Source organism: Halictus rubicundus, chromosome 2 (assembly GCF_050948215.1).
Source record: "Halictus rubicundus isolate RS-2024b chromosome 2, iyHalRubi1_principal, whole genome shotgun sequence".
NCBI lineage: Eukaryota > Metazoa > Arthropoda > Insecta > Hymenoptera > Halictidae > Halictus > Halictus rubicundus.
Genome location: NC_135150.1, coordinates 2,252,979 through 2,278,854, shown reverse-complemented (window position 1 = coordinate 2,278,854; position 25,876 = coordinate 2,252,979). Strand labels below are relative to the sequence as shown.

The 25,876-nt window shown below is 39.2% G+C and overlaps 1 protein-coding gene across 1 annotated transcript; it reads left to right on the top strand.

Annotated features, from left to right (window-relative positions):
- The first annotated feature begins 198 nt into the window (after positions 1-198).
- LOC143364151 (uncharacterized) lies at positions 199-25,636 on the top strand. Its single transcript, XM_076804646.1, has 8 exons — positions 199-1,453; positions 4,646-4,923; positions 7,929-8,332; positions 11,435-11,512; positions 11,779-14,352; positions 15,014-15,097; positions 20,582-21,511; positions 24,601-25,636. Exons 1-8 carry the CDS (start codon positions 1,324-1,326, stop codon positions 24,818-24,820), a joined length of 4,698 nt encoding a protein of 1,565 aa, XP_076660761.1. The 5' UTR covers positions 199-1,323; the 3' UTR covers positions 24,821-25,636.
- The last annotated feature ends 240 nt before the right edge of the window (positions 25,637-25,876 follow it).

Below are 25,876 nucleotides of genomic sequence, written 5' to 3'. Positions count from 1 at the left end.
ACATATTAACTGATTTTAATGAAAAACAATGTAATATCTCCTTTCTCCTTACCCTATAACTTTTGAAAATGTTTTGGACATTCTGAGTCTATTGCAAAAGTAATGTAGTATGCAAGCTAATGTTGAACTGAATGAAGTAAGCACGAAGTACATAACTATAATTTCGTTCGCGTCAAAAGTGTACGATACAAGATCAATTATAGTATTAGAAAGCTTCGAAGACTGTCGGTGAAAGCTACCAGAACAATTGTTATATTTTTGGATTGAACGGTGCGAGTGGAAAGCAGCAAGCACCTTTCCAATATTTTGATACCGAGAAGTTCACTCGAATATTCAACGCGCACTCAGCGCCATTGCTAGATGCTGGAAGGAGCTCTAATGTCGGCTCCACACTGAGTAGGACTGTTCGCGAGCTGCTCGTCAACAGAAACTGCATCGTATCCATATTGCTGTTGGCGATGATCACCTCGCTAACTGTTCACCAGCTGTTCGGTAGCAGTTCCAAGTTTGTTCGCTTGGAGATTGCGGGCAGTTCGTTGTAAACCTTGCTCGGTGCACACACGAAAATTATAAAATATATCTGAAGAAGATATTTTACTTGTATTAGCAGCACGTTTAGTAATACAAGAAGATAGTGTTGAGGAAAACTGAAAGCGACAATGCTGGCAAAGAGAAATGTTCAAAAAACATGCATTTCTGGTGGTACATGTTCAACAAATGATTTGTCAAAAAACGAAACAGGATTCAGAAATTTTGCGAGAATGTCATATGAGGACTGTGAAAAATTACTCGGCATAATTAGACCGAAAATATCAAAGAAGTATACGAATTTTCAAATAGCGATTTCTGCCCAAGAGAGATTATTAGTAACTTTTTATTTAGTAAAAATTGAAATTGTTTAAACTTTTTTAATAAAATTGTATTCTTTTTTCATCGATTAACGGATCTTCATGTGCTCTTTAAAAAAGTATTAAGGGTCTTAGATCGAAAATGTATTAGTTTAAGAGTTATTAATTTTGTTCCGAACTCACCTATAGACTCCAACACTGTGTGTCTGCATAGATATAGAGCTTCAGCTCGCGAACAGATCCTTTGATGTACCGCTCAACGAGCGAACACTGTTCGTCTGTAGCAGCTCGCGAGCTGTTCGCGAACACCAGTGTGGACTCGACATAAAGTGCGTCTCCCATGGTCTCGCGGTGACACCTAAAATAAGTCTCTTTTATAAGAGGAGAAAGAGGCTGGCTGCGTAGACGTTGCGTACAAGTGCGGCGTCGTGATTATGGTGCAGCTCAGTCAGTGTCTTTCCATGCTGTTCGTTCGATGTTGTGCTGCGTTTCGAGGAGAACCGTCTCTGGGGCGGACCAAGGGTCGCTCTATGATCACTATCTAACGAAAGTGCAACCTGTCGAATCGGAACAAGTAGGGGAGGTCGAGAAAGGTCCTGAACCAGGTGAGATCTCTACCTTCGAACTTAGTACACCAAGACTCGCTCGAATTTTCTTCCTTCTTCTTGAATAATCTTTCGCTTGGATGCATTCGTACCCTCTTCATTAACAATTAACGTATTACCAACGTCCAAGTATTTCTTTACTGTTACTTAACAGCTTCACTTCCAAACGAAAATATTTCCTGCTAGAAATCATCTGTTTCGCGTCCATTGGTTTCTTTCGAAATTACAATTTTCATCACAATTGAAATTCAACTTAGAAATTCTTTTAGTTCTATCGAGTGTTTGGAAGTTTTTGGAAATTATATCATACATTTCGAAAGAGACAGTTATTTCTCGGTAAAGTGTACAAAATTTCTTCTCAGCAACTTGTTTCGAAAATGTTGAGACTGTCGTAGTTTATTTAACATTTCTATTGGTGTATAACAATTTTTACTCGAAATAGGTACGCCTAGTGTACTTGTTACTTCGAAACTTGTGTTTTTGTTTCGTTTGACCTTGGCCATCTTGATCTCGTGGACGTAAAATAATTTACAGTAAATCAAAATAGATTTCGTTTACAAATCCTAATATTGTTCGTACTTCATATACAAATCAAGTTTTTATGGTACTTAAATTGTTTATTGATCTTCTAATTTAAGAGCTTGCTGTTGACAGTAATTGTATGAAGTTGTGCAGCAATATAATATCAAAATGCGTTGGTTCACGTGTTGTTATAGGCTTCATATCGACTTCTTCATTTGGTAAAGAAAACGAATCCAGGAGCGGTTATTTTCTATCTCTCGCAACCTTCGTTTGCGCGCTGATTTGCCTCATACTTTCATACCAATTGCGTTACCAGCAGGTATACAGACTTCCCGACCTTAGATCTTACAAAACATTAATAGCTCGCCGAAGGAAAAACTCGTTTTACATCGACACGCTTTTTCCATTGCATTCTGATGAGGAAAAGAAGCCGGGTGTAAACATTGGATGAAGAAATCTCCTCCTCGATCGTTTCAATTTTATTCATGGAACATTCGAAATCTTTGAAAACTATTTTAAAATTAAATTTAAATGTCAAAATTGAAATTGTGCGGATTTCTTGTTGGATTTAGAAGATTATATTGTATAAAAAATAATTTCCATTTGAAGATCAAGTTGAAAAGATAATATTTAGATAAAGGAATTTACTGTTTCAGAAAAATTACATTCTTTGCGATTTACTGTTTAAAATGATATAGGATTTAATATACTTGATAAAAAAAGAAATTCATAGCTCATGAACGAGAACTTGTCGACCTAACGAAATATAAACAAATTGTTAAACGTAATTTTATTGTAATTTGTTATTAAATACTATTTTTAATTAATGATTTCAATCATAGATAACAAAGGTTGCCAACAATCAGATAAACTTATATAAACATAATTAAATATTGGATATGTAATGTGACAGGTGCGGTGATTTTTATAAAAATTTAGTAGAAGTTATTATTTTTGTTGTTGAAAAGTCAGAGATATTTTACACAAAACTCAGTCAAAGCTATTCATAATATCTACTCACAGGTGAAACAGTATTCGGGTAATGTAGAATTCAAATATCATCGGTTCAGATAATCGAGGTTCTACCAATTATATTATTCGATATATCGAATTATTATTCGATAACATGCTGTTTAAAGCTTTTGCTGGACTAGCAAAAAGTGAAACGATCCGAAAATGAGATTTTATGGGAAAAATTATTCTAATTGGATCAGCTTCTGGGTTTCTCAAGGGGTACACCCCGCGGTACTGTAATACAAAAACTCCCAAATATAGCGTGCATCTTTTCCACGCGTATTCGGAACGTTATGTCACAAATATTATAATAAAAGTTTCATAAAGAAATGATCAAACATAAAGAAGTTTCGTTATCGGATTAGCTTCTGGGCTTCTAAAGTGCTCAGGTGTAAATGTAAGGTACACCGTGCTGCAGGTGAATTCTGAAACGTGCGCATCTCTTTCGCATGTATCGAGGCGTTACCGTACCCCGCACATCGCGGCATTTGGATTACGAGTCGAGCCGTGAAGGTGACACTTCGAAAAGGCGTTACACGGTGTCGTGGGCATACCATTCGCGGAAAACTGAGGACGGAAGGAATCGGCGGCGGGATCTCTTCCACGCGTGCAACAGTTACAATGCTCGAACGGTAACTCATAACGCCAAAAATGGAAGGTTGCTCCTCCGTAGGCGAGCCGCGCTCGCGGGGGCGACACCTCGTCTTCGTCCTCCTCGCCCGTGGAAGTCGTTTAACAGGAGAGCCACGCAGCTGTCCGCGATACGTGAGCTTGTAACGACGATTAATTATCGCCTCGTCGATATCTGTTGCAGCTCGATCGAGCTTGTTCGCGTACGCCGATCTCATTGATCGTTGATCCCCCTCAGCAGCGGGACTGCATTGATTTTGTCGATGACTCGGGAAAGTTCGATTTCCCCGCGCAGATACCTATTGTGATACTCAATTTTAATAAATAAATAAATAAAACCTCGGTGCATTAAAGTCGGTTATAAAGTGCTTCCCGACGATGTTGACGATGACAATCCCTCCAGAGATGGAAACGCGATCGATTAATGAATCATAGGAGTGTTTAGCTCGAAGTATAGCTTCCAAGAAGGTGTCCAAGTAAGTGCGCATTTACGGGCAGAAAAGCTGAACCGCTGAGCTGAAATCTCTGAATTGTGTTAGGTGTGACTATAGCTTCCAAGAAGGTGTCCAAGTTGCTCGTTTACGGATAGAAAACCGCTTTCCGAACCGCGCTCAAAATCTCGTTTGATCCTAACCATTAACGATCCGTCCGAGTCGTGTTGCCGACACCAAGTGCAGTGTCCAACAAACATTTCTGATTCCACCGTGGGTGTGTTTACCCGTGCGAGTCTCTCGACGCGAAACGACGCTCGCGTCGCTAACAGCGAGCGCAGGCCGAGTCAGATCAAAACACGATCGATCGTCGCTGCCGAGGTTCTTCGTTTAGGTTTAGGATGTGTAACCTCGGCCCCTGGAAGGGGATGGGGAGATCGTTAGACAGCATTGTTGATATCGATTCACTGATGCGCCGCGACAAGCGTTTGTTCAAATTGTTCTGACTCATTCTGCTCGATCCACGGAACGCGTCTCCTTAAGGCAGGATCATCGGCAGCGATCGGAGACTAATTCTCTCGGTAAATGGACACAGATGCGCCGCCCGTACTTGAGCCGTGCGCGATCTGCGCACGGACTTTTAAGCCGCAGTCGCTGGAGAAGCACACGAAGATATGCGAGCAGGCCGCCTGCAAGAAGAGGAAGCCTTTCGATTCGGCGAAACAAAGGATCCAGGGCACCGAGTTGGCAGAGTTCCTGCCCAGGCAGGAGAAAAGACGGCACGCGCAAGACGGGAACGGAGGACTCAAATCAACCTGGAAGCAGACTCACGATGACTTCCTGCGACAGATCCGGGCGGCTCGGAACGAAATCGTAAGATCTTAATTCAATTGGAGACCTAACTTTTTCTTTACATCTCATGCGAGTCTTTTAACCACTTAAGGGGGCCGGCAGGCATTTGGCCTTGACTGTCACGCTATGTTACGCTGTGCCTTTTTTTCTAGACATTTTACGTCTCAAATAAGTAAGTAATCAATTAAAAATGCATACCACCGTGTTTGTACATGTCTTTGCTACGTCTGTATAGAGCCCTTTTTCCGATACGAACACTAAATCTCTCGAAATTAAGAGAATCTCTCAGCGGCAGCTATCTTGTGACGTCATACTTGCTTCAGAATTCGAATTTTCCGCCGAATATTACAAATTACTCCACGATGAGGTAGAACTTCGCAATTTGGGCTCTATACAGACGTAGATTGGACTTTTAGGAAACACAATTGACCACTTCTAAACTGCTCATTGCAATATTGAAGCGGTAGTTTGAAAAGGTTTTGACCCTTGCATACGTATATGGATTTCACACCATGCCGGCCCCCTTAAGTAAAAGGGAATCGGGGTAATGGCGGTCACTTAAACGATCGATGGACGATTGGTTTTATTTAAATATTGTAATTGTATACAGTGTTTACTCGATATATGTTCGAAACACGGGTCTAGCCAGGGACATATATCGGCCAGGAGATATTATCTTCTTTCATCCTCGATTCTTGGCCCCCCACGGGGTATACCCCGCGGCAGTGGGGATAGTTTTGCGACTTTTATCGAACTGGGACTGTATAGATTAAACACTGTATTACACACTTAAATCGTTTATTTATACGCACAGTAAGAAGAAACTTTCATATTCACTATTTCAAAAAATAGTATCATATTCATCTAAGTAGATATCGTTGACTGTCATCGTCCATACCTGTGATTATACGATAATTATGATAATTACGTGTGGTCCACGCGTCTTTACTATAATTACCAAGGTTTGTAATTATTTACGCCGGACGCATGGAAACTATACAATTAGGATAAATTGGAAAATATCACGCGAGAGAGCCAAATTGAAACGGAAAACTGGCAGAGTACAACGCGTGGTGTGTATTGCAGGTAGAACGTAGATTAACCCAGATGCATCGCGAATGATGCAAGTGCGTTCGCGCGTGAGATGAATGGTCTCGACCACGCGCATCTATAATATGATGTTTGTGGTCACTGTTTACACGGTACACGTACAACCTAATGATTAGAGATAAGCGATTAACTTTTTTTCTGACGCTAACCACACGGTTATTCAATGAACAAATTGCAGTCTGGGCGCTTCATTGATTTAAAGATAGATAATCACTTCGTTGAACAGATGAGTTCAAGTACGTGTGAATAATTACATGTATGTGAAAGAAGTGAATTCAGTACAGTGAATTCTCGATATATGTCGTCAACACTTGTTGTCGTTTATCCTCCAGGTGTCATCGTTCATTACACATGTAAATATCATCGGAATTATATCATATTTGGTATCATTTTCATCGGAAAAATGCCACGAATATGTTGGTGAAAGTCCCATAGAAAATAATGAAAAATAAAGAAGTTTTGTTATTCTGGTATTAGGCATGTTACACTCCTTGGTGACCGAGGTCTTTCGAGCTTCTCGACCCCTCACCGGGTATACCTCGCGGTAGTGGGGATAATTCTGCGACATTTATTATCCAGGCTTGTGCGACATATTTCGAGAATTCACTGTAATCATTATTACAAATGACGTGTACGTTACATAACGTTTCAAGTGACAAATTCCCACAAAATTAGGAGTGCACTTTGCCAAACATTGCACTACGAATACACTGACAACTGTGTTCGACGTGTTAATCATGTCCAAGCGAATTAGCGGTTCAAGTGTTAACAAGAAAAATAGATATTCTATAATCATTTCTAGTTACACAATATAGGATAGATGCAACTGTTATAGCCTGTACAGCCTTTTCCCAGTATATTAAAAAACAAAAACGCTAGAGAAGAAACATGTGTATAGCTCAAAAAGTACTACATTCAAAGGACTGTATATTTTTTACAAATGCAAAGACGTTTGAACATTGAATAGTTTAATTTTTTTATTTTATATGGACGTATTTTTGGGATAAATAAAATCTCATTCTACATAAAACAAACAAAACGGCGGTATTAAAGCAGCAGATTGATTGAAAAATGTTTAGTTCACGAGGTATTTTAAACAAACGCCTTCATTAACCTTTTCACAGCTCGGTTTTTCAAAATCTAAACAGGAAATATCTAGCGCGGAAAGTATTTGAAAACTATAATATCGTGATTCGAGTTAGAGAATAGCAACTTACGATAAATAAAAATTCTTTATTTATGAAGAGGCAATAAAGCAATAAGGCGAAACTCGCACGGACCACGTGTTTATAATATTTTTTTTTCGTGCATATTTATTAAGGTTCACTTTTTATCGGTCACTTGTAGTTCGTATCGACAACAAAAGGCCACAAACTGTATGCCAGATTAATTAATACGCTAAGATTGTCTATATTAATTCAGAAGCAATCACAGTTTTGTGGCTAGGACCTGATTTTAAAATGAATAATAATACATACATATATAATGCATACATGACTTCAAAATTACACTTACAATTATAGAAGGCTAAATATTATAAACTACCCCATCTATTCATTAGGTTGGTGCAAATATAATCGTCGAATTATTGTTCTATTGCTTATCAATGAATTGTGGATTTTATGCATTTATCAGAAAAATGTTTTGGACACATTATAATTAATAAAAGATGAAATATACTTGAATGTATCTGCTATTTCTAGTAATCGATGTTGAAAATTTTTCTTTTGCATAAATATCCACAGTCTACTTGTCAAGCATTGTACAAATGATTTACAGTCAGATGGGTTCAGCAAGTAACAAGCAATGCGAGCAATAGAACATATTATTTGCAAAACTTAATAAATATTTCCGCAGCAACCTAATAAAACGTAATAAAACGTAATAAAACGTAATATCGTGTGAAACAATTTTAGGTGGACGATACGATGCAGAAACAAGGCACAACACTTCTGTCATCAAGTGCACCGATGCGTGCAAACGAGCAGGGTGTCTGTCCGACCTGCAATCGTCACTTTGGCGTCAAGGCATACGACAGACACGTGGCCTGGTGCAAAGACAGAATCGCGAGGGTGCAAATTAGTGCCGCAACGAATATCGCGAAGGAGCGTCTTGAAGCACGGATGAAGTATCGAGCCCCGTCCCTGAAGAACCGCAGACAAATCACGCGCGAAAAGTATTCGCCAACTTCCGCGACGAATCTCCATTCCAGCAGCAAAACCTCGCCCACGCCGCACACTAGCAGAGCCAAGGGGAGCGCCTCGGCGCCAAATTGCAACAAAGGCAACGATAGTCCTCTTAAACAGAAACCTGCTGTCGTGTAAGCTACCCTAATTTCATTAATAGTTGCAAAACAGTAAAAACATTTAAAGAAATCAGATACACCACTGTTGTGATTGAAAAGAAATAAATGTAGCTTCTGTAGCTTGACATTAAGGGCCAAGGGTAGTCACGTGACTTTTGCAGAGTCAGCACAGACTTCAGACATAGACTTTAGATCCGTCTTGGTCTTGATGCGACGGGTCTTAACTCTGTGACTAAACTTGTCACATTTTTTGCTCTATATTATCGATATCATGAATTCTGACGCCAGAAACGGGAGGAAAGTTTTTGGCATTATTTCTCAGAGAATCAAGAGAAAATATGGCTCAATTTGTAGATAGAGATTTCATTCGGAAAACTCATCCAATAACATAAAAGTGCTTGGACTCCACGGCATACATATCGTCAATTTTTGGCCTCCTTCTAACGCTTATATTACCAAATATCTGCATAATCTCGTCAGCTCGTGATCAGCGCGCACTGCATTGAACCTTCCTATTTCGAATGAGTCCTTCCCCCGGCGAAAAATATTCTCGTATAAAGACGAAAACTTTCCTCCCGTGAAACCATTTTTTGCTTATTTTTGTCGGTAACGTGGTCATTCTACCTTATCGCGGATCTACTGAGACTTGACCCTTAACGTACACAATTCTTATTTTGCATAAAAATCCGCAGTCTATTCATTGTTCCAACAGTTTGATAATATTCAAAATTATGTTCCTTTAAAGAATGAGTTCTTTCTTATTATTATCATAAAGCAATATGCAATCTTTTCTCGATATATGTCCACAACAGGGGTCTAACCAGAGACAAACATCGTCCAGGAGATTCTTTGATCCACGCCGAATGTAGAAAAGGACAACGAAGCTCGAGTGGCCTCGGTCGTCAAGGAGAACAACGTAATACGGGTCAGGTATATCGGTGTGAGACCAGGAGACCACTAATAATCCAATAACAAAACATCTTTAGGTTTCATTATTTCTTTATGGAACCTTCACCAACATATTCATGGCATTTTTCGAATGAAAATGTTACCAAATATGTTGGTGAAGGTTCCACAAAAACATAATCAAAATTTCTGGTCTCACACCGACATAGCCAACCCGTATTATGTTACACTCCTCGGCGACCTAGGTCTCTCGAGCTTCTTGACCCCTCCCGCGGTATACGCCGCGGCAGTGGGGATAGTTCCGGGACTTTTATCGGTCAAATATTTGGGATATACAGGGTGAGTCACCAAACGTTAGCACCTCAAATACCTTTGTTGTTTCTAAAGATACGTAAAATATGGTAAGGACAAAGTTGAATGGTACAATGGGGCTGACACGATGCAAAAAAAATAATTTTGTTTTTATGTCATTTTTTTTTTTGGAGATATCAAGGTCACCTTGACTTTTTTAAATGGAACCACCCTTTTTTAAACACCTACAATGATAGTCCCTTTCATTAGGAATTCAATGACTATAATTAGTCCAAGGTCATTCAAGGTCAAGGATAGAAAAAACGTATAAAACTAAAATATGGAAGCAGAATACGTTTATCACGGTTGAGACTTGTAGGAAATAGTAAACATACTATGGTCGTAGTTAAAGTAAACATACTAAGATCCTTCAATGTTATTCAGCATTCTTATTTACTATCAGTATGTTTCCAAACGCGATTCCGCTATGTTATATTCGATGACTGAAAAGTGTGATATGATCACGATTTACTGTGAATGTAGAAAAAATGCAGTGCAGGCCCGACTACTTTATGAAGAAAGGTACCCCGAGCGAAACACTCCTTCTAGACATACTTTCACTAATACGTACAGGTTGTTTCGAAGTATTGGAAGTGTACATGCAAGACAGTACAAACGGAAGAATCCCACGACTAATGAAGATAATGAAATTAATATTTTAGCAGCTATAGCTGTCAATCCTCACGTGAGTACGAGAAAAATTGCCCGGGAAGCAGGCATAAGTCAAAGTAGCGTAATACGAATTCTGGCCCGACATAAATTTCATCCGTTCCACATATCGCTCCATCAAGAATTGCACGGGAATGATTTTCAAAATAGAATTAACTTTTGTCAATGGGGATTGCTTCAAAATCATTCATTCCTTTCTAATGTTTTGTGTACGGACGAAGCAACATTTACTAATCATGGCTCAATTAATCTACGGAACGCCCATTGTTGGTCTGTGGATAATCCGCACTGGCTGCGAGAAATTGATCATCAAAGCCAATGGAGCATAAACGTGTGGTGTGGTATTTTGAACGACAAAGTAATTGGACCATATTTCGTTAACGGAATGATGACGGAGCAGAAATACGCTCAATTTTTGCAAGAAGATCTGCCAATTTTGTTAGAAGATGTCCCTTTACAAAATCGCTACGATATGTGGTACCAACATGACGGTTGTCCTGCTCATTATGCACGAGTAGAGCAAGAGAAACGTTGGATTCTCGATATCCAAAGCGATGGATTGGACGAGGCGGAACAGTTTCATGGCCAGCACGTTCGCCTGATTTAAATCCACTGGATTTCTTTTTATGGGGTCTGCTAAAAGATACCGTGTACACGGATGCTCCAACAACAGTTGAAGATATGCGTCAGCGTATCATCACAGCATGTACGAATATCACGTCGGATACACTTATCAGAGTTCAACATTCCTTCAGAGCTCGTTTACAACAATGTATCGACGCAGACGGCCATCATTTCGAACATTTATAAAATACAGGTATTCTGCTTCCATATTTTAGTTTTATACGTTTTTTCTGTCCTTGACCTTGAATGACCTTGGACTAATTATAGTCACTGAATTCCTAATGAAAGGGACTATCATTGTAGGTGTTTAAAAAAGGGTGGTTCCATTTAAAAAAGTCAAGGTGACCTTGATATCTCCAAAAAAATGACATAAAAACAACATTTTTTTTTGCATCGTGTCAGCCCCATTGTACCATTCAACTTTGTCCTTACCATATTTTACGTATCTTTAGAAACAACAAAGATATTTGAGGTGCTAACGTTTGGTGACTCAGCCTGTATATTGAGAGAAGACTGTATATTCTTTCTTCTGTCTCAGCAAATCTACAAAAATGTTGTTTATTGCAGAAGACGTACAGGACAATCAAAAGGAGCATCCAGTCCGATAGGACCGATGAAGTCCCGACCGATCGATCGTTCGAACAGGTAAGCATCCGAACACTACTCCCAGCGATTAGCGATATAGGTACCATAAACACTAGTATTAATTAGTTCAACTGCGTGCATGAGGAGAAAGAAAAGGGACAAGGTTGTTTCCAATCGGCAAAACAGTTTTGATAACGCGAAATCGAAAATGCTTGCCTCTAAACGTAACATCACTAGACTCTCGAAATCATTTCGGAACGCGTATAACCGTCCGACGACCCTGATGACAAGTCCATACATCCTTGATCCTGTTTCCTCATCCTCAGGCCACCAGAAGACGGGTCCGGACCGGTTATCTTTCCACCTGTGCCTCCTAATAAAAGAACCCTACTTCCTGTCCCGCCCCTAAAGTATAAGAGACAAAGTCCCGAAAAGTATAATATCGTTTCGTCACCGAAACGCAAGCTGCAGACTCGGGTGATGGCGAAACGCGAGCAACCGTCGCCGAACTGTCGAGCTAAACCGGAAGAGGTCGGTCAGCTCTCCGGGAGGTCGATGAGATCGAATATCGTCTCCGCTAGGAGCGAAGGTCACCCGAAACTGAACGATATGTCGATCAACGTCGACGTGATGGGCATGACTGTGAAACCGTGCGACCTACATCCGAAGGACAAGCTGACCACCTGGAAGAAGATCAGCCAGGCGAAGGTTCAATCGAAAGACAATATCGAAAGGGATGAGAGGGCTTCTTCTTATAAATACAACAGGAATGATGGACACATCTTCGACCAAAGTTTGCGAGAAAACGAACCGAATGTTGCGTTGGACAGTTCGATTGCGAGCAAACTGAGTTCGAAGAGCGGAAGTAACGTGAATTGGCGGTCGGTTACACCAAGATTGAACAGAACCTACTCGTTCAAGGATTCCTTCGAAGAAATTAGCGACGTAAAGCTGCAGAACCAAAAACGAAAACCGGTGAAGAACAGTCCTCGAATAGAATTCTGTTTCGGGGACTTGGAGAAGTTGGAAAGACTGCGCTCTCAGTACCAGAGGAAAATCGAAAAGGAGACGGGGATTGACAAGGCGGCTTCGAAGATTCCTCAAGACAGTCTGGAGGAATTATGTTGCGAGGAGGATTCCAGAATGTCTGCGGGTTGTGTTAAATCGGCGAGGACTAAATTATTAGAGAGGAAGCGGCTGAACCTTTCCTGTGATCAACTTACTCGAGGAAATCGGCACGAAGAAAAACGACCCGATAGTTCGAAAATTGTACATCCAGAGAATAATACTCTGAGCGACAGTGTTGGAGTTGCATGCAATGATTTTCAAAAAGAAACTGACGATACGAAAGAAGAAAGTTTTCCTGATGAAAAATTACCTTCACCGATTTTCGACGAACAATTCAAGGTCCTTGAGGAATTTCGTGAGTTAGGGGAATGTAGGAAGGATGCTAGCGATTCAGGAAGATTGTCGAGAGGTAAATATCGACCTGAAACCACAGATATCCGGAAGGTAAGGAAAGAGAATGATGCGAATAGTGTGACTAGTTGTTTTACAACTAACGAGTTTGAGTCTTCCGTGAAGTATAATGATGATATCGCGGAGTTTTGCTACATCGAAGCGAACCTGATCGAAATGGAACCCGAACCGGTTCTCATGACAGATGTGTTACGTCCAAGTAGATCGAGTACACCGTTCGACAGGTCGGCTAATTGGAAAGAGTTCGAAAGCCTGCGGGAAAAATCGATTACTCCGCCTCAGAACAAATGGGAAATGACTGTAAACGAAGAGACAGGATCGGAATTGCTGTACCGCGTTGAAGCGGAGGAAGCAAATCTTGCTCGGCGTGATAACATCGACGAATCGGAGGCGATCAACGTTAAAAGCTCGGATTGTTCGACGACCGCTCGTCGCATAAATAATAAACCGTTGACTGCTTCGGAAGAGGGAGAAATAAGAGGTGCAATTGTCGATAGGAAAGACATTGCCAGCCAGGCGACTATTTGCAACTGCTCCCCGCAAGTTGCTGACGAGACTGACGAGAGATCTATCGATGACAATAATTCTCTAGAAAGAAACGAAAGCATTAAAAAACCTGAAAAGATCGAACAAGTCATTTTCAGAACGCAAGTTGTCACCGATCTTCGAGGAATCGAGCCTTCGGAAATTCAAAGTTCGACAGAAATTGATCGCGATTACAACGAAGATAATATCGACACAGATAACATGTCGACGATCCCGAATCGTATCGTCGAAACCATCAAAATCGCGGACGAAGAGGTGCACGAGATTTACAAAAATTCTTCGTCGAAAAATTTCGACTGTCCCAGCGAGGATTCTGTAGACGAGAACGAGATGCCCGAGCCCAGTTGCAGTTACGAGGCATCCGTGAAAAATGACTTGATCGACGTGCGGAACCTGCGATCGATGATATTATCGGAGTCTCGCGTCACGGTGAAAAAATCCGCGAACGCAGCTTTCAAATCGCGATACGCGAAAGTGATTGGTATAGAGAAGAGGATCCTCGAACACGTGAACGAGACGAATGATTCGAACGACAGTCTGTCGTTGATCGATGACGTGGATCTAGCAGGTGTTAAACAGGTCGAAACTGTCGAGGTGGAAACGATCGAAGAAATCGGCGCTGGGAGCAGAAACGTCAGATTCGGCGTGTTGCCGGATATCAAGAGAACTACGATAGTGGTGAAGAAAGATCGTAATAAATCGGAGACGATCACCACGCAGACTTACTGGGAGAAAGCCCCGAAGTCTTCAAAGAATCGATTGATTAATCTCGATCTGCCTTACCAGGAGTCGAGCAGCAGACTTCTTAAGAGAAATCCAAAAGTTCTGGCCCTTCCTCCCGTTTCCACCAGTAGCTCTTTCTTGACGAAATGCAGGTAGGAATGGGTTGTGAACATTGATTTGATATCCAATTCTTATATCGCAACCAAGTATTTTCTTGCTACAACTATTTGTCACCGCGTCATATATTTTCTTATTCGAAAGTTCATTATTCGAAACGATGTTTGAGCTACACTTTTTACTCGTTATGTGTCCCATAAATATAATACCCTGTAAATATAATATGTGTCGGGTATATCGGTGTGAGACCAGGAGACCACTACTGATCCAATAACAAAACTTCTTTAGTTTTCATTACTTTGTTATGGGACTTTCACCAGTATATTTGGTAACCATTTTCGTTAAAAAAAATGCCACGATACACCCGACCTGTGTTATGTTTACGCTCCTTGGTGACCGAAGCCACTCGAGCTTCACTGTCCTTTTCTAGTGTATCAAAGAATAATATCTTCTAGCCGATATATGTCCCTGGGTAGATCTGTGTTGTGCACATACATATATCGAGTAAACACTGTATCTATGCGAAAATGATTAAGAGCCTCGGACTAATATGTCGCGTATAGGATTCATGAATTTTTCGTGATTAGAAAGGATTTTTAAGTGTTGATTTAAGTAGCTGCGGATTCAATCTTGTCGTCCAATTAATTACACACCGACTTCTCACTTTGGAGTTCCTAACACAGTCAAATATTGTAGGAACTTAGCACTGCCATTACGTCCCGTATGGAGCAATTACGTGCGCAGACGACCGGATTTTAATCTTGTACTTAGCAGTAGAACGTAAGTTCCAGGTGGTTTAATCAAATCGCCATGGCAGATTTCTGGTTCCCCGTACAATCACATTTTCGGATCGTTTCACTTGTTGCTAGTACGGCAGAAGCTTGAAACGGGACATCATCGAAGCATCAGCTACACAAACATCACAGGACCATGTTAACTCTTGTAGGATGTACAATAGTGTCAGGATGTGTGCGAAGAACAAATATTTGTGAAAAATCGTCACTCTCCACTGCTTGCAACTTCTAAAACTTTTAGCATCATATTTGTGACACTTTTCTCATTGAAACGAGACCAAACACGATACAAGGTAGAACCTCGATTATCCGAATCAATCTAATGCGAACCATACAATATTTATTGTGCAAATCAATAAAAATTTTCTTTAACACTGTGGTTTGGTAACGGTTTTATTATCGAAACATACATATTCCACCGATTGGTTCGGATAATCGAGATTTTACTATGCAGTCAATTAAACAGGTAAATATGATCCAATTTGTATTGTGTTTGTTATCATTTTCATAGGAAAAATGTCACGAATATGTTAGTCAAAATTTCATAACAAAACTTTCTACGCATATCTTATCAAGACATCATTGTACAGAACACAAAGGCAAGCAGCCATATTTTCAACGTAAAATATAACGAAGACAGGGGAGATAAACTAAGGAGCCACCTGTAAATTGCAGTTTCGCAGAAATTAATGTCGAAACTCGTTGGAAAATTGCTGCAGATCTTTAAGTCTCACGTAACTTGTATAAATTGACATGGTTCCCCAGTTTCAGCACGTTTATTGATGTTACATTGTGTTGCACGCTCATAAACAAGCCATATCGGGGCATTTACCAATCGGTTAGAGATATGCTTTGGGATCTTGATCGAGGAACATGCTTTTACATATTTGCTTACGGCTGAAAGTCTTGACATGAATCTTCTGTGTACACATCGTTGTTATCTCCTTCATGGTTAACGTAAGACACATAAACGTTCGTCCGATAGAGTAGAAAGCGCTACCAGTTTCGCGGCTTGTCAGCGCAGAAAATATTCAGTTTGCCCGAAGTTCTTCGTAGCATGGAAAGATGAAAGTTTTTAGATTTTCTTTGATCATCGTCCGTCGCTTTTTCTTTTCCACAGCACAGGATGTTCGAAACAGACACTTTATTCGATGGGAAACGTTCAAATCATTTAATCGAATACAATTATAGGCTTGTGCGTAGCACGAATGCGTTTCATGGTTGAGGACGTTTCTCCTTTGACCCTCTATAACTCACCTTCTTCACTTAAAAGCGAAAGTTTATTGGGCAATTGATTGTGACACGCGATAACGTAAAGATGAATTCGTACTTTTATGAGAAGATATACTGACGCTCAAAATTATTTGATTATTTTTATTATTTTTTTATCAGTCTGACGAGAAAGGAATTAATCCTCTGTGATGAAATCGATTATTTGAGGCAGCTCGAGCTTTTTGGCTCCTCGCGGTGTATGCTCCCAGTGGAGGAGATAGGCAGACTGGCTAAGATCGTGTAGCTCCGTTCGGCTTAGATCAAGACTTTACTGCAGTTTCATTGCTGGTATATACTAGAATACTTTTGAGCTTCAGTGTACACGAGTATTGGAATAATACAACTTTCATACGTTACAGAGGGTTGAAGTGTTTTAATCATACAAATTCAACGGAATATATTATGCAGCATGGATATCATTTCCGGCTACAAGTTAGAGAAATAATAGACAGTTATAGCTTAGCGGATAGTGTCCTATTGAAATATTTGAGTTAAGTGCTTAGTCGACAGGATCATTGTATATTATTTACAGTATTTTTCAAAACATGGCCTCTAGTAAAATAATATGCTACGAGCGTATAATCACATCAGAAATGCCTTACTGGAAAACGATCGGAAACGTATACTCGATCAAAGATATATGAATACAATTTCCAATACAGCTGTCTTTTTTTACAATGTAATATCTAGTTTACCGGAAACAGATTGGCGATAAGAATATAAGTGGGCACGCCCATGTAATCTAAAAGTAAACACTACATCCTGTCAATGGTGTTTATTTAACAAATTTAGATAAGTAACTGTGACAAACTGTACTTTATGTACCTACAGGAGGACACCTGTTATATTGAAAATTCTAAATCGTAATCAGACTGGAAATCTTTATGACGTAACATGATCTATGCATGTGTTAACTTTTCAAATGGAAGAAAATGTGTATATTCGAAAAATTAATAATACTTTTATTTTATTTTTACCGCAACAAAACTTTTTAGTATAAAGATCCGCAGTCTAATCACAATCTTTTAAAATTTCTTTTAAGTTCTCGATGAAATATGCCTTTTCGATTAATTTATGACACCATTCTTATCAAATATTGTATATCTGACTTATATGACTTTCTTCAAAACAATCTGCGAAGCAAACAACTTTGATTTTTGTCATCGTAATCGTTATACGACATAATATGGTCGAGATATTTTGTATCCTAAGCCTGATAACACTGTCCAACACCAAAATTGTTTTGCAATACCTGTTGGGTGATTCTTATACACTTTGTCATTCTAAAACCAAATCCGAAAGTAGAATTGCTCTATCACGCAACGTTTTCGAAAAATATTGGTTTTTGTACAAATGCACGATTTTTATAAAAAATGACGTGTTACGTAAAAACTAGAAAGTTCAAATTTGAGTCAAGAGATAAAGGGGACTCTCCTCTACATATTCGTATAGTCAATTATATTTTTATGTACTTCCTAATAGTTGTAAATGGTTGTTAAAGTTTGAAAATGTGCCGACGCGGGTACTTTGTACCGTCTATTTTCGTATTTATGTGAAAAATCCTTTATCTAGCAAGAATTTACTGTACAGGAATGCATTCTACAGACATTTCTGGTAAAGAAACCATTCATGAAAAGTAATTGGTTCCCTTAATATACGAGAAGGTTCAGAAAATATTAATTGACAGCTTGTGCGCGACGCGTTCGCGCCAGACGGCCATTGCAGCCTTTTCTCGACTCGCCAGGGCCGTCGCTATGCGTAGTCGACGTCGGTACCACTCAAGTATGTCTTTGCTTACTATGCTTAATTAAATACATTTTTTTTGTCTTTTTGAGTGCCAATCATTACAAAAAATTATAAAAATACGAGTTATACTTACATTTCATTGTGGAAATGCTTAATAAAGAAAATTGAATACAAAAACTTACCTATTTCTGATGTAAACAAATTTAAAAATGTTTCCGCCTTGCTTGACGCTTGTTCCTGATATCCCGATTTTCAATAATAAGTGTCCAACAGTAATCAGCAAGCATCGCACGTAAGTCTTTTCCTTTGTAAATAAATAAATAAATAAATAAATATATATAATACTAAAATACATATATTATATGTACAAAAACTAAAATACTACAAACAACTATAAAGTTTTTTATAACGTTTTATCGCGTAGAAATGCAGATTTAAAATGCTTAACACGACTGACTTCGACAAATTTCAAACCGAAACTGAGCTCTGACATACGAAATTTTCTTACAGACTACAAAACAGTTACAATGTAAGGAAAGACAGCAATGCGGTGACTGGAAAATTTTATTTTCAGTAATTGTTGTCTTATCTTTATTATTGTAATACCAATGGACATTCAAGATTCTTCCGATTAAAATAAGTCCAAACACTATGTAAATGGAACTATTTTTATCGATTTTATTGATCGAAGTACATAATTAAGACATAAATGGCCCTATATTAAATCGATAAAATGTCGCGGAAGTGTATAAATCAGCTGGACTGTTTTTTGTTATATTCATGATGAAATTATTTTCAAATCAAAACAAGGAATACAATTCCAGCATTAATCTTTCATCAAGATATTTCTACAATGGAAAAACGTTACAAAGGAAAAGACTTACGTGCGATGCTTGCTGATTACTGTTGGACACTTATTATTGAAAATCGGGATATCAGGAACAAGCGTCAAGCAAGGCGGAAACATTTTTAAATTTGTTTACATCAGAAATTTTTTGTATTCAATTTTCTTTATTAAGCATTTCCACAATGAAATGTGAATATAACTCGTATTTTTATAATTTTTTGTAATGATTGGCACCCAAAAAGACAAAAAAAATATATGTAATTAAGCATAGTAAGCAAAGACATACTTGAGTGGTACCAACGTCGACTACGCATAGCGACGGCCCTGGCGACTCGAGAAAAGGCTGCAATGGCCGTCTGGCGCGAACGCGTCGCGCACACGCTGTCAATTAACATTTTCTGATCCTTCTCGTACATTAAGGGAACCAAATACTTTTCGTGAATGGTTTCTTTACCAGAAATGTCTGTAGAATGCATTCCTGTGTAGTAAATTCCTGCTAGATAAAGGATTTTTCACATAAATACAAAAATAGAGCGTACAAAGTACCCGCGTCGGCACATTTTCAAACTTTAACAACCATTTACAACTATTAGGAAGTACATAAAAATATAATTGACTATACGAATATGTAGAGGAGAGTCCCCTTTATCTCTTGACTCAAATTTGAACTTTCTAGTTTTTGCGTAACACGTCATTTTTTATAAAAATCGTGCATTTTTACAAAAACCAATATTTTTCGGAAACGTTGCGTGATAGAGCAATTCTACTTTCGGATTTGGTTTTAGAATGACAAAGTGTATAAGAATCACCCAACAGGTATTGCAAAACTCGAAAAACGTTTGATTTTGTTGGACAGTGTAATCTTAAGAAAGTGGAGAAAATGTTTTCACAAAATTTCTTCATTTCTCTACTTTTATTATTAAGGGGTCTCCCTAACTTGACGCTGTGATTGCAAGTCGATTTTTAACAAATTTAAAAAAATAAGAAATTAACTAATATTCGAAGAATGCATTCTTTTTTTAAAGCAATAACAATTCCGAGAGCAAAACATTATTTAATCTGTACGAGTGTAGGTATCGTACGAGCAAGAATAAATAAAAAATATTGAAGAAATGGTAGAACCTTTTTGGTTCTAATTATTTCTTTCTACGAAGCATTTACAATAACATATTCGTATTCGGATAATGGAAAGTTCAGATATTATCAGTTCGGATGTTCCTCTGTATCGTGAATTTAACAAGCAATTGTGCACTGAATCGCGTGACGTCTGGTCAAAACGACAAACATACACCAATAGAAAATTTCCTAGGGAAATAATTAAAAACAAAATCTCTTGTCGATGGATGCATATTAGAAATATACAATAGTCGCTCTACTAATTTTCATAGCTATCGGCATGAACCTACATTTGAATTTAACTTGCAATACTTGGAGAATATGTTACGGTAATTTTAAAACAAGAAATGCAAAAAGACAAACGATTTCTACAAACTGTCGAATTAGAGAGACTCCTCAATTAAGAGCTTCCGGACCTCGCTACGTGTTTCGACAGAAATGTCTCATATCTCCGTACCATTTGTCACAGAAGTTTCTTCCTGGTTTCAGCGGTAAGGATTATAATCCTTTCCTCCTAGCAGAGCAGCAGATGAACGACCTGCTATCCGACGCGAGCGAGCAATCCGTGACGGACAGTCCTCTGCTCGATCGAAACCGCGAAACCTCGTTCCCTCTCTCCCATTCCTCAGCCTTCGTAAAATATCCGTATCAAACGTCCCCCACGAATCCTGGAAAACGATCGTCCTTGATAGCTCCGCCCACAGAATTCGATGACCTCGCGTCCGATTTCTCCAGCGATTCGACAGAGACCAACTCGCTGTGCCGGGAAGTATACTTAAAAGACGACAAACAGTCGAAGTCGGACTTCGAAAAGAAGTCGCCGGTCCGAGAACTGGGTAGACGAGTGATCATCGACAAATCAAAAGCTCTAGGCGGAGATGTCACCGAGGACAATGACCGCGGTAGCAGAAGCTTCGTTGGCAACTCCGATAGAGCTCGCAAGATCCTCGACAAAGTCTCGCCCAAAGTAGTCAGACCGACAGTCAATCGTTCTTTCTCCGTTCGAGCTTCGTCCGCTCCCAAAGCCAGCCTCGATAAGAAAAACAGTTCGAACGATACTAAGACATCGTCCGGCAAGAATAACGACCCGCAGAGGTCCTCCAATGCCAGCCTAAATAATAGAAACAATAATTACATGAACCTTTCGACTAGTAATCTTAGCCTGAGCTCCATAGTGTCCTCGGACGTGGACATCAAACGATCTAACTCCGTGTTCGACGAATTGATGACCTCGTTCGACGACGAAAACAGTTCCTTCGCGTCCCTGAAATCCCTCCTAAAGAGCGATTCCTTGTCCGTGTCTAGCCCCGTTCATGGAAGACAACGGAACGATCAGAATAGCGACGAGGAGCTATCTTCGCCCGAAAGCTACAAGAGGCAGGATCATGGCAAGTTTAGCGGCGACTCGGCTTATAGCAGGTTAATATATTATTTACAGTTGCTAAAAGCGTATTTCGACTTTTCGATAATTGCGCTGTACCAAATAAAAGCTTAAAACTCTTCTTTAGCACAATAATTCTAAACGAAATTATTAGATTACATTACTATGATTTTATGCGATTATGACAAGAGTGAGCAGTTCAAGTGTGAAAACGTAAAACCATTTAACGGATTCAAACACCTTTTGTCATTTTCAACTGATTTGAACTCATTTTACTGTATTTCTTTTCTTAACAATTTTACAGTGTTTATTCTATACAGGGTGGCCCACATAACTCCGAACAGCTCAATATCTCGAAAACTATGCCATCGATTTTAAAGTTCTTAGTCTTAAATTGCATGGAACTGAAGGGCCTTTCTGACTACATAAACGTGAAGTGGCCTCCCTTCCCTTTTAACGGGGGAGGGGAGGCACCTTTATAATTTTAAATGGAACCCCCTATAAAATGTTACATATTTAGATTCTACCGGAAAAAACAAGTCAATTTTGTCGGAAACATTTTTTTGTCAGATACTTCCATGATGAGATATAACAGTTCGAAGTTTCGAGTTGTAAGTACTTGAAGCGCTCGGAAATAGCGTTATGGAATTATACGCGCTTGAGTCCTTGGCTTATTCATGAAGAAACACAAACAATAATATTTACAATTCTTGAGTTTGACTCACTTATCTATGAAAACGTTTTCAGTTTAGAGCTGTTATTCGAGCAGTAACATTGCGATTATGGCTACTTTTGACACAGAAGTGAATCTGTTATTAACGTTAGGTGAATGCCAAAAAAATTATCGGCGTGCAGCAGTGATGTTTTTTGAACGTTATGGGATCAAAAAATGTCATGCAACATTTCATAATTTAGAAAAGCGGCTTCGCGAGCACGGTGAATTGTGTAAAAAAACTCGCAATAAACCTAAAGCTGTCACTAATGAAAATAACAGTGCCAGTATTCTTGCTGCAATTACATTAAATCCTCATATTAATCAACGTACACTTGCACAAACATCACATATTAGTCGTTCATCAATTCAACGAATTTTGAAACGGCAAAAGTATCATCCATATCACATGGTTTTATCACAAGAGCTTTCGATAGCAGATTACGATCACCGCGTAAGATTTTGTGAGTGGCTGCAGGGAGTTGTGGAAAATGACTTTTTGTGCAAAATACTTTTTTTCGATAAGGCCACTTTTATGAATTCAGGGCATGTAAATAGACATAATCTGCATTAGTGGGCCGTGGAAAACCCAAATTGGATGCGATGTGTTCCCTTTCAACATCGATGGTCTTTAAATGTTTGGTGTGGCATAATAGGAGATTTTGTGATTGGACCTTATTTTTTTCAAGAAACTGTAACATCTGCAAGTTATTGTGATTTCTTAAAAAATCATTTGCCTGCGCTTTTGGAAGATGTGCCACTGCACGTTAGAAGAGAAATGTGGTTCCAACAAGACGGCGCTCCTCCACATTTTGCAATCATCACCAGGCAATTTTTGAACGAAAAATTTGGGAACAAATAGATAGGTCGCGGGGGACCTCGTCAATGGCCTCCTCGATCCCCCGATCTAACACCATTAGATTTTTTCTTATGGGGATATGTAAAGGACAAAGTTATGTTTGAACCACCGACGACAAAAGAGGATATGAAACAAAGAATACGCGACGCTTGCGCTTCAGTGACTCCCGAAATGTTAAAAAATGTTAGAACAACTTTGATGTTTCGAGTAAATAAATGTTTACAAGCCCGTGGTGGACATTTTGAACATTTAATTTAAAGTACATTTGATTTCTTCACGAATAAGCAAAGGACTCAAGCGCGTATAATTCCATAACGCTATTTCCGAGCGCTTCAAGTACCTACAACTCGAAACTTCAAACTGTTATATCTCATCATGGAAGTATCTGACAAAAAAATGTTTCAGACAAAATTGACTTGTTTTTTTCCTGTAGAATCTAAATATGTAACATTTTATAGGGGATCCATTTAAAATTATAAAGGTAGGAGGAAGGGAGGCCACTTCACGTTTATGTAGTCAGAAAGCCCCTTCAGTTCCATGCAATTTAAGACTAAGAACTTTAAAATCGATAGCATAGTTTTCGAGATATTGAACTGTTCAGAGTTATGTGGGCCACCCTGTATATGTCCTCGGTCGGGAGACCTCGATCGCCGAGAGGTGTAAGGTTGCGTGGATCAAAGAATAACATCTCCTGGCCGATATATGCCCGTGGCTGGACCCTTGTTTTGGACATTTATCGAGTAAACATTGTAAATACCGTAGCTACAGGATCTTGCAATTAATACAGACAATTTTTATCTTGCATAAAGGTCTGCAGTCTACTGTCATGTTTAATAACGGCGGACATTTTGTTATCTGACCTCTTCACTTCTACCGTGTCACTTGATTTTCTCTGTACAATTTTTTAGAATCATTCTATTTTAACCGTCGGACGGTGGAGCTTTCTTATCACTATAGAATTTACGATGTTCGAGTCCGTTCAAAATATTATTTATCAATCCTAATTAACATATTTTTAATGGTACTCCTTCTAGATCCATTCGTTTTTCTATTGTTCGTAATATTACAATTCATTCTATTTCATTGACAAAAGTTGAGTACTTCAATAACGATTGTGATACTTCGGGTCAAAAGAGACCCGGACACTGCCCCTCAAAGGGTTAACGGGTCTCTGCTTAAGTTAAAAGTTTCTTTTCTTTCAAGTTAAAAATTACTCAGCGTCCCAAAATTACATCAACTCCGAGAAAGGGGTGGTGTGCCTGAGGTCATTTGAAGCGACATTTTCCTCTGCAAAAATGTCTGGCTCGGCTTTGTTAGGGAGTTATTGGTTTTTCGTTAATATCATTGTTTAGAAATTTTAAATAAATCATTTCTTTGGACATTTCATTGTGACGCAGAAGTGAAAGTGTTAGTGGCAGAGGTGTTTGAAACTTGCAAATTGCAAAATTGTGTCTGTAAATTTTAAACGTGTAGCTGAATCATGCTTATATTTTGCACTTATCGGCACTGTTCTATCTTCCGCACACCTAAAACACCGTTCAATTTCTCCGTCCTAGTTTAAATCGAAAATATTCACACCATGGACGCAGCACCAACGACGTGGCCGGCCGTTCCGACGAGGACCACGCGAGACAAAATCGAGGTAGAAGCGACGGCGAAGGTGTGATGGCATCATCGAAATGCAAAATGTCGAAATTCTGTCACGAGTGCGGCTCCAAGTTCCCGGAAACTGCGAAGTTCTGCTGCGAATGCGGCATCAGACGGCTGGTTCTTTGAGGGTTTCGCTCAAAAGCAAACCGGATGTTCAAAGAAACGTCTTCGACCACTCCCCCCCCCCCCCCCCGAATGTAATTAGGAGATATGAAATTGCATGAACAAATTTTTCTATAGAACACGGTTGCGAAATATACTGATAAGATAACCAGAATCTAGCATATACTATAATCGTGTTAAGTAGATTTTTGGTGTGGTTCGATTGCAAGCAGGATGGTTCAAATATACAGAGCGTTCGGAAGTAAATGAGTTGCAAAAGTGTCCGAAACGCTTTTTTTTATAAAAACGAGCCACACTGAGGGCGAACACGTTACAAGCAAGATTTAAGACACGATACGAACTCGAGTGTTAGCCCGAAGTAAATGTACCAGACATAGTGTTAGATAATTCTGTGTAGCCTTCGTGAATGAATCCATCCATTGCAATTAAGTTGTTAATATAACGTGTAACCGGTGTAATTTAATTAATAGTACTCTTTAAGGAGACAGTTCTTTACGTTTAGACTGTTGTAGATTTTTATTTCGTTTGGAGCGCGTCAGAGGCACTCGACGGAGTAATTTCGGTTTAATTCTAGTTTCCGTAAGTTAGGTCGTACTGGTCTATACTGGTCAATTAGTTTGTAAAAGTTCTGAAGTTTCAAAGGGAAGCCTCGTTTATATTTGAATCATCCTCGTGTATAATCAATAGACAAATATCAGCACGACGGGAATTGAGAGAAGAAAGTTATTTTAAATATTCGTGTAGGATCGTAGTCTCGTTAGCGAAGAAGAATTTATTCTTGCAGTGTAGAGCTAAGAGTAATTAAAGTTCAAACCGCTACGTAATTCTAGTCATTTATCCCGGTCATCCGAGGATTTCGATGAAACGATCAAATTCTCAGTATTAGGGAACACGAATGAAACAGACGTCAATTGCATATGATAGAACCAACAAAATGATTGTATTAATCGATAGTCAATGTATCTATTCTTCTGAGTGAAGCCAGCTTGGAGGGTTTGCCATTAGTTGGAGCACAGGAATACCGTTTTAAAAAAAGTGGTTCAGGTTTTGCATTATCGC

Coding starts and splice junctions, on each gene's coding strand:
- LOC143364151 (XM_076804646.1), top strand. CDS start 1,324: ATGTTGTGCTGCGTTTCGAGGAGAACCGTCTCTGGGGCGGACCAAGGG. Junction 4,924..7,928: donor GGGCGGCTCGGAACGAAATC/GTAAGATCTTAA, acceptor AAACAATTTTAG/GTGGACGATACGATGCAGAA. Junction 11,513..11,778: donor CCGATCGATCGTTCGAACAG/GTAAGCATCCGA, acceptor CCTCATCCTCAG/GCCACCAGAAGACGGGTCCG.